At 36.4% G+C, this 12,449-nt stretch overlaps 2 protein-coding genes across 2 annotated transcripts in view; both read left to right on the forward strand.

Annotated features, from left to right (window-relative positions):
* The first annotated feature begins 4,721 nt into the window (after window positions 1-4,721).
* LOC106313644 (putative gamma-glutamylcyclotransferase At3g02910) lies at window positions 4,722-5,563 on the forward strand. The gene has a single exon (XM_013751510.1). It carries the CDS (start codon window positions 4,830-4,832, stop codon window positions 5,355-5,357), a length of 528 nt encoding a protein of 175 aa, XP_013606964.1. The 5' UTR covers window positions 4,722-4,829; the 3' UTR covers window positions 5,358-5,563.
* Window positions 5,564-11,570: 6,007 nt separating this feature from the next.
* LOC106313840 (glycine-rich cell wall structural protein 1.8) overlaps window positions 11,571-12,449 on the forward strand; it is a 1,397-nt gene continuing 518 nt past the window's right edge. The window contains 1 exon segment of the mRNA XM_013751761.1: window positions 11,571-12,448. Coding sequence (XP_013607215.1) covers window positions 11,609-12,448 — 840 coding nt within the window. The 5' untranslated portion in view covers window positions 11,571-11,608.

The following is a 12,449-nucleotide window of genomic DNA, read 5'->3' on the forward strand; positions in this document are numbered from 1 at the left end:
CATCTGGCCCGTTGGGGCATCTGGCCCGTTGGGGCATCTGACCCGTCGGGGCATCTGGTCTGTAAGGACATCTGGTCCGTAAGGACGTCTAGTCTATTGGGACATCTGGCTGATAACGAACGTCTGGCTCTAGTTGAGCATCTGGCCGTTAAATGGCGTCTGGTTCGTCTAAGCAGCACATCTGGTCCGAAGGGACATCTGAGGCAAAGAGAGCGATGGTACATCTAGCGCAGAGAAGCGCATCTGGTACATTTGGCACTTGAAGGTGCATCTGGTACATCTGTTATTGAGAGGATTCAAGTCAAGGTGGAGAATTGTTGATATGCCTTGAATCTGGATGTTACATCTAGGCGATGGATGTTACATCATGCACATCATACCGACTCGGTTGCATCAAGAGCGTTGCATCAAGTTATTATGGATGTTACATCTGATCGTGGGCTTAAGCCCATGAGTCCGTTTAGTCTAGGGTTTTAGATGCGAGATGTTACTATATATATTTTGTATTCGAAGTAACCCTAAACTTGCACTCTGTAAACTCAATATCGCCTCCAATAATAAGATCTCTCTTTGCCCGTGGACGTAACCAAGTTGGTGAACCACGTTAAATCTCTGTGTCGTTGTTACATCGCTTTTATTCATCTGTTTCCGCATCTGTTCCTTCTCACAATTGTTACAACAGAAGATACTTCAAAATTTCAAGTTTATATAAGCAACTTTTTGTATCCTATGATAAAGCTAGCAAAAAATATCATAGAAAAACCGGTGGCCCTTGAAAGAAAGAAAAAAAGTGAAGCAATTGGACACGCCACGCCATATCTGACTCAGGAATATTCACACTTTCTCACTAGTCCCATATTGTATGGTTTTCTTCTCTAATATGGTTATGGGACCAATCGGAATATCGGTTTTGTAAAATTGTAATTATATTAAGATAAACACACAATGTGCCTCATAATGGACTCAAGAGTAAGATATATACCGTAATTTAGAAATCCAAATCAAATTAATGAAGGGGTTTTTCAGATTTAGTGAAACTGTACATGTGGTTAAGTAATAATCTTGTGTGGAATTTACTTATCAAACGAACTGGTCTTCATAGGCCACCCAACCAGTTAAGCAAACCGGCATTGGCTGTTGTGGGACTTGCAGCTTTCTACGCGTTGGCCGTTGACATACTATTCAATTCTCAAGTCTTCTGTACGGATATTACATCCTTTCTCAATGTATATTCGGTGGATTAAAAGGTTTAACTAATATGTACGAGCGTGTAAAATGGTAGGGTTTTTAAGCGTTCAAAGCGGTCCAAATTCACCTAAAGCTTATATTGTATTCAGAAATAGTGTTCGAACGCAACGTATTACTTGGTGCAGCTATGAACGATTTTTTGTCTTTTTATTATTGTTCGCCGTCATATCTTAACAGGTGCCACTCTGTTTTTCTTTTCATCAAAATATATCTATAATATTTAATTTAAATAAAGTTTTTGAAATGTTATACCGTAAAATCTCAAATTTCAGTAGAGTTAACTAGAAATTCCACAGTCTATTTGATAGAACTCTTTTGAAAATTTTGTGTAATACGTTTTACTTGATAATACTATCAAATTAACGCTTATAACTTACCAACGGTCCCATCCAATGGAGTCTCCATCCAATATCTCGGAGGAAACAAGTCATCGGTACTGTTCACCTGTTAACTTTTACTATGACATGTATATTTATACTTCTGTTTCCTTGGTAGCTCAGTGTTGTCTATGATCCGTGTTCTCAAACAAATCATTTGTCTGGTTACAAGAGGTAATTTTGGAAGAAAAGATTATACTAAAAATAAAGATGTATCCACCATGGTGGTTGTCAAATGTTATTGCACCATCATTTTGATTATATAGAATATTTCTGGCCGGAAAATACTAAAACCGATTATGTACGTAGGAAAGTTAGTTGTGATTTTTTTTTTATCTTAATAACATTTCTATGCTAGAATTGTTATTCATTAATTTATATTCTATAACAAATAATGGATAATCAATATATAGATACTGGATTTGCTTGAGGAATGAGGACAAATATAATATCTATTGCAGCGCCTTTTCAAGAAAAGAAACATGCGTGTGATAAAAATGAGAAAATGCTGCTACTGCTAAACAATCAACTTCTCTAGTATTAAAATAGTGTATTAATTTCAAAACTCGAAGCAAATTCTGCCGACCTCTTCACTCTTTTATTCAAAAGATGAAAAAGTCGTGTGAACGCACATTACACACTTGACTTTCACTATGTGGAGATGATCTCATTGGTGGACCCAAATTAATGAAGAGTTCTTTTTCTTGGTTAAAAATGAATGAATGAAGTTCTCACATTTTGTTGTTTTATCTATTTAAAATACCCCACAACTTTTTAAAAATACTTTTTCTATATTTACAAATTTACATATTCTCTATTAACAATAACAATATATATATATATATATTTTTATTTAAATCGAAATAAATAATTCTACATAAATTCTAAAATAAATATTTTTTTGTTTTATATTTTCCAAGTAATAAACACAAGATAATTTAAAATTATTATTAAATCTATTTCATAAAGAGATGAAGTTTAAGTGTCCAAATCAAATGAAATAAGGGGGATGTATTCAACTGAGAGTTTCAGGTGATTTGTATTAAAATGACAAATCCACTGTTATTGAAACATGAATTTTAAAAACTCATTTAAAATCTACTGTTATTGAATTTGACATTTCTTAAAGTACTCTGAAATCCACTGTTATTGAAAATATTTTAAGTTGTGGAGTTTTAAAGTTTTTAGGTGATTTTAGGGTGTTTGGGTAGGATTTCTTAGTTAAAAAAATTAAAACCCAAATCCCATAGTTTTAGGTGATATTCTAGAGTAGTTTAACAAAAATCACTTAAATCTCTGCAACTTATTGAAATCATCTAAAATTCCATTAAAAATCAAATCACATCAAATGTTAAATTGAATACATCCCCCTAAGTTTTTATTCGTAGAATTTTTAAAATAATAAATTTTGGTAAAAACATAATAAATAAATAAAATATTTTACTAACAAAAAGTTGGTCTCAAATGATTTAGGTGAAAAAGAAAGAGCAAAAACCACTACAATCAATAAAAAACATCATATATACCCATTTAATTTTTAATCAAAAAAAATATTTTTTTTCTACCCAATCTATTATTGTCACATGTCTGATTTGTCCTTAGTTTTATTGATTCAACCGGTTGAATTTTTCCAACCATGTTTAATATACGTCCTCTTTTATTTTTATTCAACTCACCACTGGAGTTGTTGAATAAAATTATTCAATAGCCTATTGCATATAATCTTAGTGAGTGCAGCTTATCTAATAATTTTCGCTCATTTACCTTACAAAATAATCAAAAATTAAAATTACTGAGTGCATAGGCACCCATCATAGTCTTCTACTTGACTTCACTCCTAGTTTGAATTGAGCTAGAACATGGGAGCTGTTTTAAAAATTTCTCGCCGTTGTTCTCTGTGTTTGTTATTTCATTTTGCATGAGCCTTAACGGCTTTTTTTGATCAAGAGCCTTAACAGCTTCTGCGACATTTAATGGGCCTAATTTTGGATTATGTTAATAATAAGATTCTGAGTTTTTCTTTCTTCACAAGTCAAATTCAATCAGTGTTTAGTACGTTTAAACTGAAAATGAATTTGAAATGGGAGTAAAACAAATTAAATGCCCTACGCATAACCAGATTTAGAATAGTCAGCGAGACGCTCTCTCTCTTAGTTTAGAGAGAGAGTTTTCTCTCAAATTTTATCCTCTTATCAAAACTAAATCTTTCAGAGGATGAAAGATTGAGAGAGTATCCTTTTTTTTTGTAATATTCGGTCTTTTGATCGATATTAGCTTCCTTTGAGGATTAAGCTTCGCGTAGGCGATGTTTTGCTGTGTTTAAATAAGTATTTCGGTCGTTCGTATCCGAGCTTTGTCTAGTCTACATCATCTTCCTCCTCTGTTTTTCGTTATTGATGTTCTGCTTGAATATGAGATTTTGCCTTTTTCGTTAGTCATCCTTGATTTTCTAATCAAAGGGAATCAATCTTTGCTCTTATGTTTCCTTTTCGTAGGATTTAGCAAAGTATCCTGGATGGTTAACAAATCAAGTTGTTTTGATTCAGTTTTTGATGAGTTTGTGCAGATTCAGCATAGTTGAAGCTTTTCCTATAGAAAAGCGTTTCAACATAATCTGCAACTTTAACCATCTGAAACTTAATCGGTATTGCATCTCTGACGAGCTAGAGCAGATTTCTCAATTCAAGCGGTAAAGTCTTGGAGGAAGGTTATGCAAGTGGAATCAAGAGCTGGACACGATCCTAAAGTTGCTGGCATGTTCGTCGGAGCTTCCTCTCTACGGTGACTGTTTCCGGCAATAGCTAAACTCACCAAATTCGTGACACGTCTGAGACCCACGTCAAGGACACGTGCTTAACATGCTATTATCTTCCATTTCATTGTTATCCTTTGTTAGTGGGCTTCGATTTGGGCTTAAAACAATTGTATTGAGTTTAGAAACTTGATTTCTCACTTGTAATCTGTATTGGCCAAGGCCATAATAATATCAAGGTTGACAAAAAAAAAAAAAAAATGCCATACGCATGACACAGTCTAATACTGTGATTTTAAGCCCATATATATATATATATATATATATTGATATATCCATTTTTGAATCAGACGACATAAAAGCCCATTAGAGATTATTAAAAAGCCCGAGTAAGATAAGCTTCACAACAAGGCAGCCACCGTGTTCAATCCCGAGCCTCGCGTCGTGAAACCATGGGAGGAGGAGGAGGAGGAGCACTCGCGAACCACATTTTTGTGTACGGAACGCTGAAAAGAAACCATCCGAACCATTTCCTCTTAGAGGATCTCATCTCAAAGAACGACGCCGTTTACGTCGGTCAACGCACGACCCGGTTATCGTACCCGCTCGTCACGGGTCTCTACGGGATCCCTTACTTGATCAACCAATCCGGGTCGGGTCAACGGATCCGCGGCGAGCTTTACTCGGTTTCAAAACGCGGGCTTGTGAGGCTTGACGAGTTGGAAGGGATCAAAGTCGAGCACTACGAGAGGCTGCCCGTGGAAGTGGTTGAGGAGGAGGAGTCTAACGGCGTCGTTTTGGCGGAGGCTTACTTTGCTCATCGTAGGTTCGGTGAGAGATTGTGGGAGAAGAAAGGAAAGCTTGGGATGTGTGAGTTCGGTGTAAACGACGGCGTTTTGTATGTTAGGCCCAGGGATAGGCCCAGGTTTAGCTCTGTTATTGATGAAATTGAAGCTTTTGTGTCTTCTACTAATGATTGATTCAATGGTTTATTGCAAATATAACAACGCGTCGTATAGCTCAAAATTCGATCGTTGCTGTTACTAATAATTGGTTGCTTTCGATGATTGTGATTATGTTAAGCTCTGTTCTTGATGAAAACTGAAGCTTTTGTAAGTTTAAATAATGTGTGTAGCTAAATATTTGATCTTTGCTATCATTTTGGAGTAAGAAGACCTCTAGAGAGTAATGAAATGGTCTATTGTTTAGATGATTATGGTTTAGAGGTACTGTGATTCTCATATTGGTCATGCTCAAGCTTCTAAACAAGAAAGATGTTACCATAATCATCGTCAAAAGCTTTAAGCTTTGATAGAGTCAGACCCCCAAATGAATCATATACCTTCTTTAATGACAGTAACTATTTATTATTAGATTATCATATTTTATGTATCTACCAAACTACCACCAAACTCTATAATTTTCAAACTACAATAAACTTTTAGGTTTAGGAGAGGATACTAATCATGTTTGTGATAATGATTTTGTTATTTGATTGCTATTCTACTATACTATTCATTTAACATATACCATTTAACTCCTATGTTTTACGAAGAAAGTAAGCAACGATTATAGATTACAGGTTGATGAGTGGTAGTAGGAGAAGTAGCAAAAAAAAAAAGAAGATAGGATAGGTTAGGCATTATAAACCCCGAAACGAATCCTATCTATACGCACTTTGTTTTGTTTTCTCTCTTTTTCTTGTCGTTTCAAGTTTTAACGGTACGTGTCATGTCTGAGAGAAACCATAAAATCAAGTAGTGGACTTTTTGTTGTTGTATGTTGTTGTCAGGCTACGTGATCTCCATTGTCGGTGAGGGACCAAGCGCTTTTTTGCTAGTGCAATTTTCTGTAAGACTCTCAAGTACAAAAACGCTACGTTCCGACCAATAATGGTTTGAGCTAGAGAGGAGCAAAAGATCAGTGAGTTATTACGGACTCAAAACCCGTCTGATACGTCCAGAGTTGTAATGTTTATAGAGAATCAGGGTTGGGCTCGGTTCCTCACTTTGGACCAACCCCGTTAAACCAAACCGAGTCGTAAAATCAGGATCACACTAAATCACCATCGTATCAAATACATATCAGACTTAGCTGAACTAAATCGAGCTCATCAGAACATTTCTATCCACACCATTCGCGAGGAATACGTTTTATGAATTGTGACATATGGTAACCTAATCCAACATGTTACGTCTAGTATTAATTAGTTGAAAGTAATTGTATTCAATATTGGTAGATGGAGTTTTAAAGATTGTATGTTCAAAAGGAAAAAGAGTTTTAAAGATTGTTAAACCTCTCTTACGGATCAATGCTGATTCATGATTAGAATGAATACACTTTCTTAATCATCAACTCCTCCATAGGATTTATGATTCGATTGAGAAAACACAGTAATTAAGCATTTTTGGGGAAGCGTGTGAAGATAACTGAAAGAACAAGGAGCACTATGGTACTAGTACTGGTCCTACTACTATTCTCCACGCCAATCTTCAACAACGACGGTGTGTGCTTTTTCCCACTTTGTGTTGCGCATGAAACTGTATATATACCCATTCATATGTATAAGTCTGTATCTACGTATCATCATTACCTTCATCTCTCAATGGAACAAAACTGTATTTTGCTGGAAACCAATTATGGGGTAAATTGGGTGCTTATCTTTGGACAATGCCAAAAGCTTGAGCTCCTCGTTTGTCAATGTTCTTACACACTATGACCAACTTATTTGTTTCTTTAAGTTGTCATTTGTTAAAAAAACAGTAAACTTTTACCCCATGAGCATAGTCAAATGAACAAAAAGTTTGTCTTTATTTGTGATATTATCTTCTATTTATGTGGTGGGATAACATGATATATTTGTATGGATCATAGGAGGTAATTTGATCAATTATTTTATACTTAAATTGTTAAATCTTATAGTATCTATAAGAATTCAAGTGTGTATGCTAATCTTTGTGTATTTTATACACTGATTTAAAAAAAAAAAATTACTAACGTATGAAATTTCATTGAAATTCATTTCAATTAGTAGAGAAGACGAATATCTTACAATTAGTTTTAGGTTTGAATAACACCATTCTTTGGTGAAGTATGTGACTAGTCTTAATTAAAAAAGTAACATAATTTAGCAATAGCATGTCTAACAACACAAGATTTTACTACGCATAATTTAGAATAACCTATTGAATAACCATGGATCGCATCTGAAATTATGTTCTATTAAATTATATGATTAAATAACAAAACGTTGATTGGTAATCCACGTAATGAAAATATGATTATGCGATCATGCAGGTTGTTACAAATCACACAATTTTTACAGTGTTGAAGTACACTGCGGCATTCTACTAGTGTCTTTTATCAAAAATATGTTAATATACCATCTTGTAAAAAAAAAGTAAAAAACTTTCATGTAATATAGTTCCACAAATATTTCATCACGAATATATATATATATATATATATATATATTTTTTTTTTATTCTGCAATTTTATTAATTGTAGCCTTTGTAACTGTATCATCAAAGAAACTAAATTTCAAGAGACTATCCAGTTAGCCTTTACATTTTCAAACATATAATTTCATATTATAACAATAATCTTTATTCTTATTTTAAAAAATGAATGTAATTTGGATAGTGCGTAATGCATACAGTTTTCTTAATGAAAACGCGTAATGTATACACTTATTGATCTATTTTTGTAAATATTTGTTTCATTGTATTGTTATCTCTAAGACATAATAGAGAAGTGGTCATTGGCTGGACAGCACCAAAGTCTCAAATCTTGATAGGTCTTCTTCTAATCTTAGTGGCAATGCTAAGACGCATTAATAAGTGTTTTGATTGTTAGTAGTCTTTCACAAAAACCTTTATTCTATTCGTATATGTTTCGGTACCGAAGTTTCGTGCATTAAAAAAAATGTTTTGAGCGTTATAATAATTATGATTTGATTTCAACTTTCTAGAAGAGAGATCTCATCAAATTGGAGTGATAAGCCTACGCATTCTTCTATAGGTGATTAATATTTTACGTGATCATGCCAAAAGACGAATCATGTATTTACGTAATCAAAATAATACTCCATCTGTTTCATTATAGGTGTCGTTTTAAGTTTCGGCACACAGATTAAGGAAACAATTAATTTTGTACATTTCATATAAAAAAATACTATTACCTATACACCTAACCATATTTCAACCAATAGAAAAATAAATTTTGCATAAAATTAGTAAATTTTGCATTGAAAATCGAAAACGACACTTATTTTGTAACGAAAAAAATTCTTTAAAACGACACTTAATATGAAACGGAGGGAGTATACAATATAGACTTGGCATTATCTAGAAGATACAGAAGTAAGAGATTAGCTCAGTCAGTACAAGATATATGTCTTCACGATGAGAAACTAAGTGCTTTTATAGCTCAATGCAATATCTGTCTTAGCAAAAGATTTAAAGATTAAGAAAGAAAAGATAAATTGCAATCAAAATTTTAATTGCAATAAAATTAAATGAAAGATAAATTGGTTTGAGAAACAATGGTCCTCTGAAAATTCGGTGAGCAATGGAGGAAATATGATACAAAGGACTACTAATAACCCATAACTGTAAATTCGACTAATTTATATAATCTTTTCCGTCGAAATCAGATTTTTGTTATTTGTGTATACTGGAGTCTAATCTGTCTGTGTAAATTATGTGATTAAAGGTTTGGGTTCTGTACTTTACCTAAATACATGTTTCTTGGAAACTCTTATCATCAAAAGTTAAAACTAAAGCATTGTTCATCTTCAGAGTAACCAAACGACTAAGTCGTTTATGCAACAATGGAGTTTAATTAATTATATGACAACGCAAGACCATAATTACATTTTGGTGAAAGTAAAGAATAAAGAAAATTTTAGGTGAAAGTAAAAGATTATAGAAAAGAGGATTTGGTTTGGGAATAAATGGGTTGGTAAACTCTTAGTTGATTAATGGAGGATAGAAGTCAAATTGAAATACTCAACACCATACTTCACGATTTTGTATCTTGTTAATGATATTCTAACTACCTTTCTATCCATATTTTTGTTAAAGATACTTTTGTATCCATTTTAACAATGTATATCAGTGACACTCTATTTTAATACATCCATAGTGCCAAAAAAACAAACTAATTTGTTTTAGTTGAAGATTTCTACTGGTTAATAAAAGTATAAAAGCACTCTATAAGTATGGTTTAGGCCAAAACCAAATTAATTTTATAAGTTGAAGATTTCCAATGGTTGATACCCTAGAGTTTGAATTTTTTTTTTAAAGCATTCTAGAGTATGGTTTATGCCAAAATCGGACCTAATCTATACAAGTTCTAAGCTCATGAGCATGTACATTTTTTTTTGATAAGTATGTGAATTTCATTATACATGGGATACAAATATTATTTGGGAACAAATCCTAATGCATCAGTGGTAGCTAATTAAAGCATAGGTCTAACGAAGCCCCAAAAAAAGATGAAAAAGACCTTGGAAGACAATTAAGGTCTGATCCAATCCTAAGACTAAATTAAAGCTTAGCTTAACAGAAATTCATAAACCGCTATGTGAATCCAGTAGATCAACACTAAATCTTACTTCTGGAACCTGCAGCAAGAGTGATGACCATTAGAGAGGAACAATCGGAGAACATTCTGAGGACCTGCAGAATGTCCGAAAGGCAACCGACAAAGGCGATAGGCGAAGCATGGGCGACTAAATCCTGGTCCGGCCACCACGCTGAGTGGTTCACTCCATACGTTGTATCATCCAGAAATTAGCATGAAGACATCCTAAGAATCCCATTCCAAGGAGAAGAATCGAGCTAAGAATGCGCGAGATGCTGCCAGCGAGAGCAAGCGGAGATTTATGCTCCCGACTATGGTCCCTACACACTGGCGAGCACTGAAAGAATAACGCTTCAAAAACCTAGAAGAGGCAATACTGGCGACAACAAGCTTCCTTCTGGAAACATGAAGAACATGGGAGCAAGAGCTCCAATAAATAGAGGCGAGTAAATCCTCTAAGCTAAGTGGTGAGAAGATCTGACGAAGAAGTCCCAGGCAAAGCCTCGTATCGCTAGTTTGTCGCAGATTGGAGAATCCAGACGGGAGTTCTGACAGAATAGCCGTAGTCGGAGAGAAAAGAACAGAGAAGAGGCGGAGAACTGGCCAAAGTGGCAGAGGCAGTGACGCTAAGCAACTCCGACAAGCTCTCCCAGATGAATCTGACCCAGATGCAGCACATCAAAACTCATATCTACTTCCAAAATGGTGCTTCCTGAGGCTTCACGACCCACCAACTCCACGCCAACACTCCAGAGAAGCCCAAGCACACACCCAAGCCACCGATTTGAACCGTCGGAATCCGGCCGCAATCTCGCAGTAAACCAGAGATGAAGAGCAAAGAAGAGAAGATGATGCCAAGAAACAGCAGGGAAAGAAGCGGAGAATACTAGAAAGACTAAGGAGAGGTGGCGACCGATGGTCAGCACCGTCGGTCACCAGAGCGGAAGACACGGAAAAAGACGGCGAGAGTAAAGGAGATGGGGGAAGAAAGAGAAGAGAGAAACTTTCTCTCACCTCTCTCTTACTTTTTTTTTTTAAATGTGACTTTAAGACCAGCATGTAAATTTTCTCAAGACAATTTTCAAACCATGCAATTAACTCTCTGGAAAATATGTCCTCTCAACCGGAATCCATCCTATACTTCTTACGTTTTCATTAACTAAAGGATTCAACAAATATGCTGTTTTACACTTTTTAGCCACATAATGACAGATGTATAGGCTTATAATATTTTTGGGCCGAGGACTAAATAAATTATTCTCACCTCCTTCATGTTAGAGCTGGAGACCTTCCTAGGTGTCGAATATACTCGCGTGTTAGCTAAACAAGGCCGATCCGTAATGACATCTTCACCTTAAATTTGTAACTAGGGTTTGTTTCTAACGATTTAGATTGACGTCTTCGTCATTAAAATTGCTATAATACGTACATCTTATAAGAATATTGAATAACTTGGAGAAAAATCAAGAGATTGAAAACAAAATTAAGAGTAATGGTGGGGACAGTAAATCTTCACTTTTCAAGTCATAGGCATGTGCTCCATCAACCACTCATTTTACACTGAACGCGGCCTAAGATACCAAACCCCAATCACTATAAATACCTCACTGAGCCCTTTCATTTTACTTCATCAAACTCAAAAACAATGGTTTCTCTCAAAGCTCTCTCAACTGTCTTTTTTCTTATACTCGGCGTTGGCATTTGCTACGCCACTAGCCGGAATCTCTTAACATACGGGGATATGCCCGCTGGCCATGGTGGTGGCGGTGGAGGAGGACATGGTGGTGGTGAAGGTTATGGAGGAGTGAGTGGTGGTGGTTATGGGGGCGGTAGTGGAGAAGGTGGTGGTGGTGGATATGGAGGAGCTGAAGGTTATGCAGGTGGCGGTGGTGGTGGTCACGGTGGTGGCGGTGGTGGAGCTTCTTCTTCTGGTGGATACGCTAGTGGAGGTGGAGAAGGAGGTGGTGGCGGTTACGGTGGAGCAACTGGTGGATATGGTGGTCATGCTGGTGGTGGTGGTCAGGGTGGAGGGGGTGGTCAGGGTGGAGGGGGTGGTGGAACTTCTTCTTCCGGTGGGTATGCTAGTGGAGGAGGAGAAGGCGGAGGTGGAGGTTATGGTGGAGCAGCTGGTGGTTATGGTGGTCATGCTGGTGGCGGCGGTGGAGGTAGTGGTGGTGGTGGTGGTGGAGCTGCTTATGGCGGTGGAGGAGATCATGCTAGTGGTTATGGAAGTGGTGGTGGTGAAGGAGCTGGTGGTGCAATTGGTGGTCATGCTGGTGGGGGAGGTGGTGGCAGTGGAGGCGGTGGAGGATCGGCTTATGGTGGTGGAGGTGAGCATGCTAGTGGTTACGGAAGTGGAGCTGGTGAAGGTGGTGGCGCGGGTGGAGGTGAGTATGGAGGTGGAGCTGGAGGTGGAGGCGGACATGGAGGTGGTGGAGGATCAGCAGGTGGAGGGTCTTATGGTGGTGGTGCTTATGGAGGCGGTG

Source organism: Brassica oleracea, chromosome C9, assembly GCF_000695525.1.
Source record: "Brassica oleracea var. oleracea cultivar TO1000 chromosome C9, BOL, whole genome shotgun sequence".
Taxonomy (NCBI): Eukaryota; Viridiplantae; Streptophyta; class Magnoliopsida; order Brassicales; family Brassicaceae; genus Brassica; species Brassica oleracea.

Excerpts from the sequence above, each read along its gene's own strand:
- LOC106313644 (XM_013751510.1), top strand. The coding sequence starts at position 4,830 with ATGGGAGGAGGAGGAGGAGGAGCACTCGCGAACCACATTTTTGTGTAC.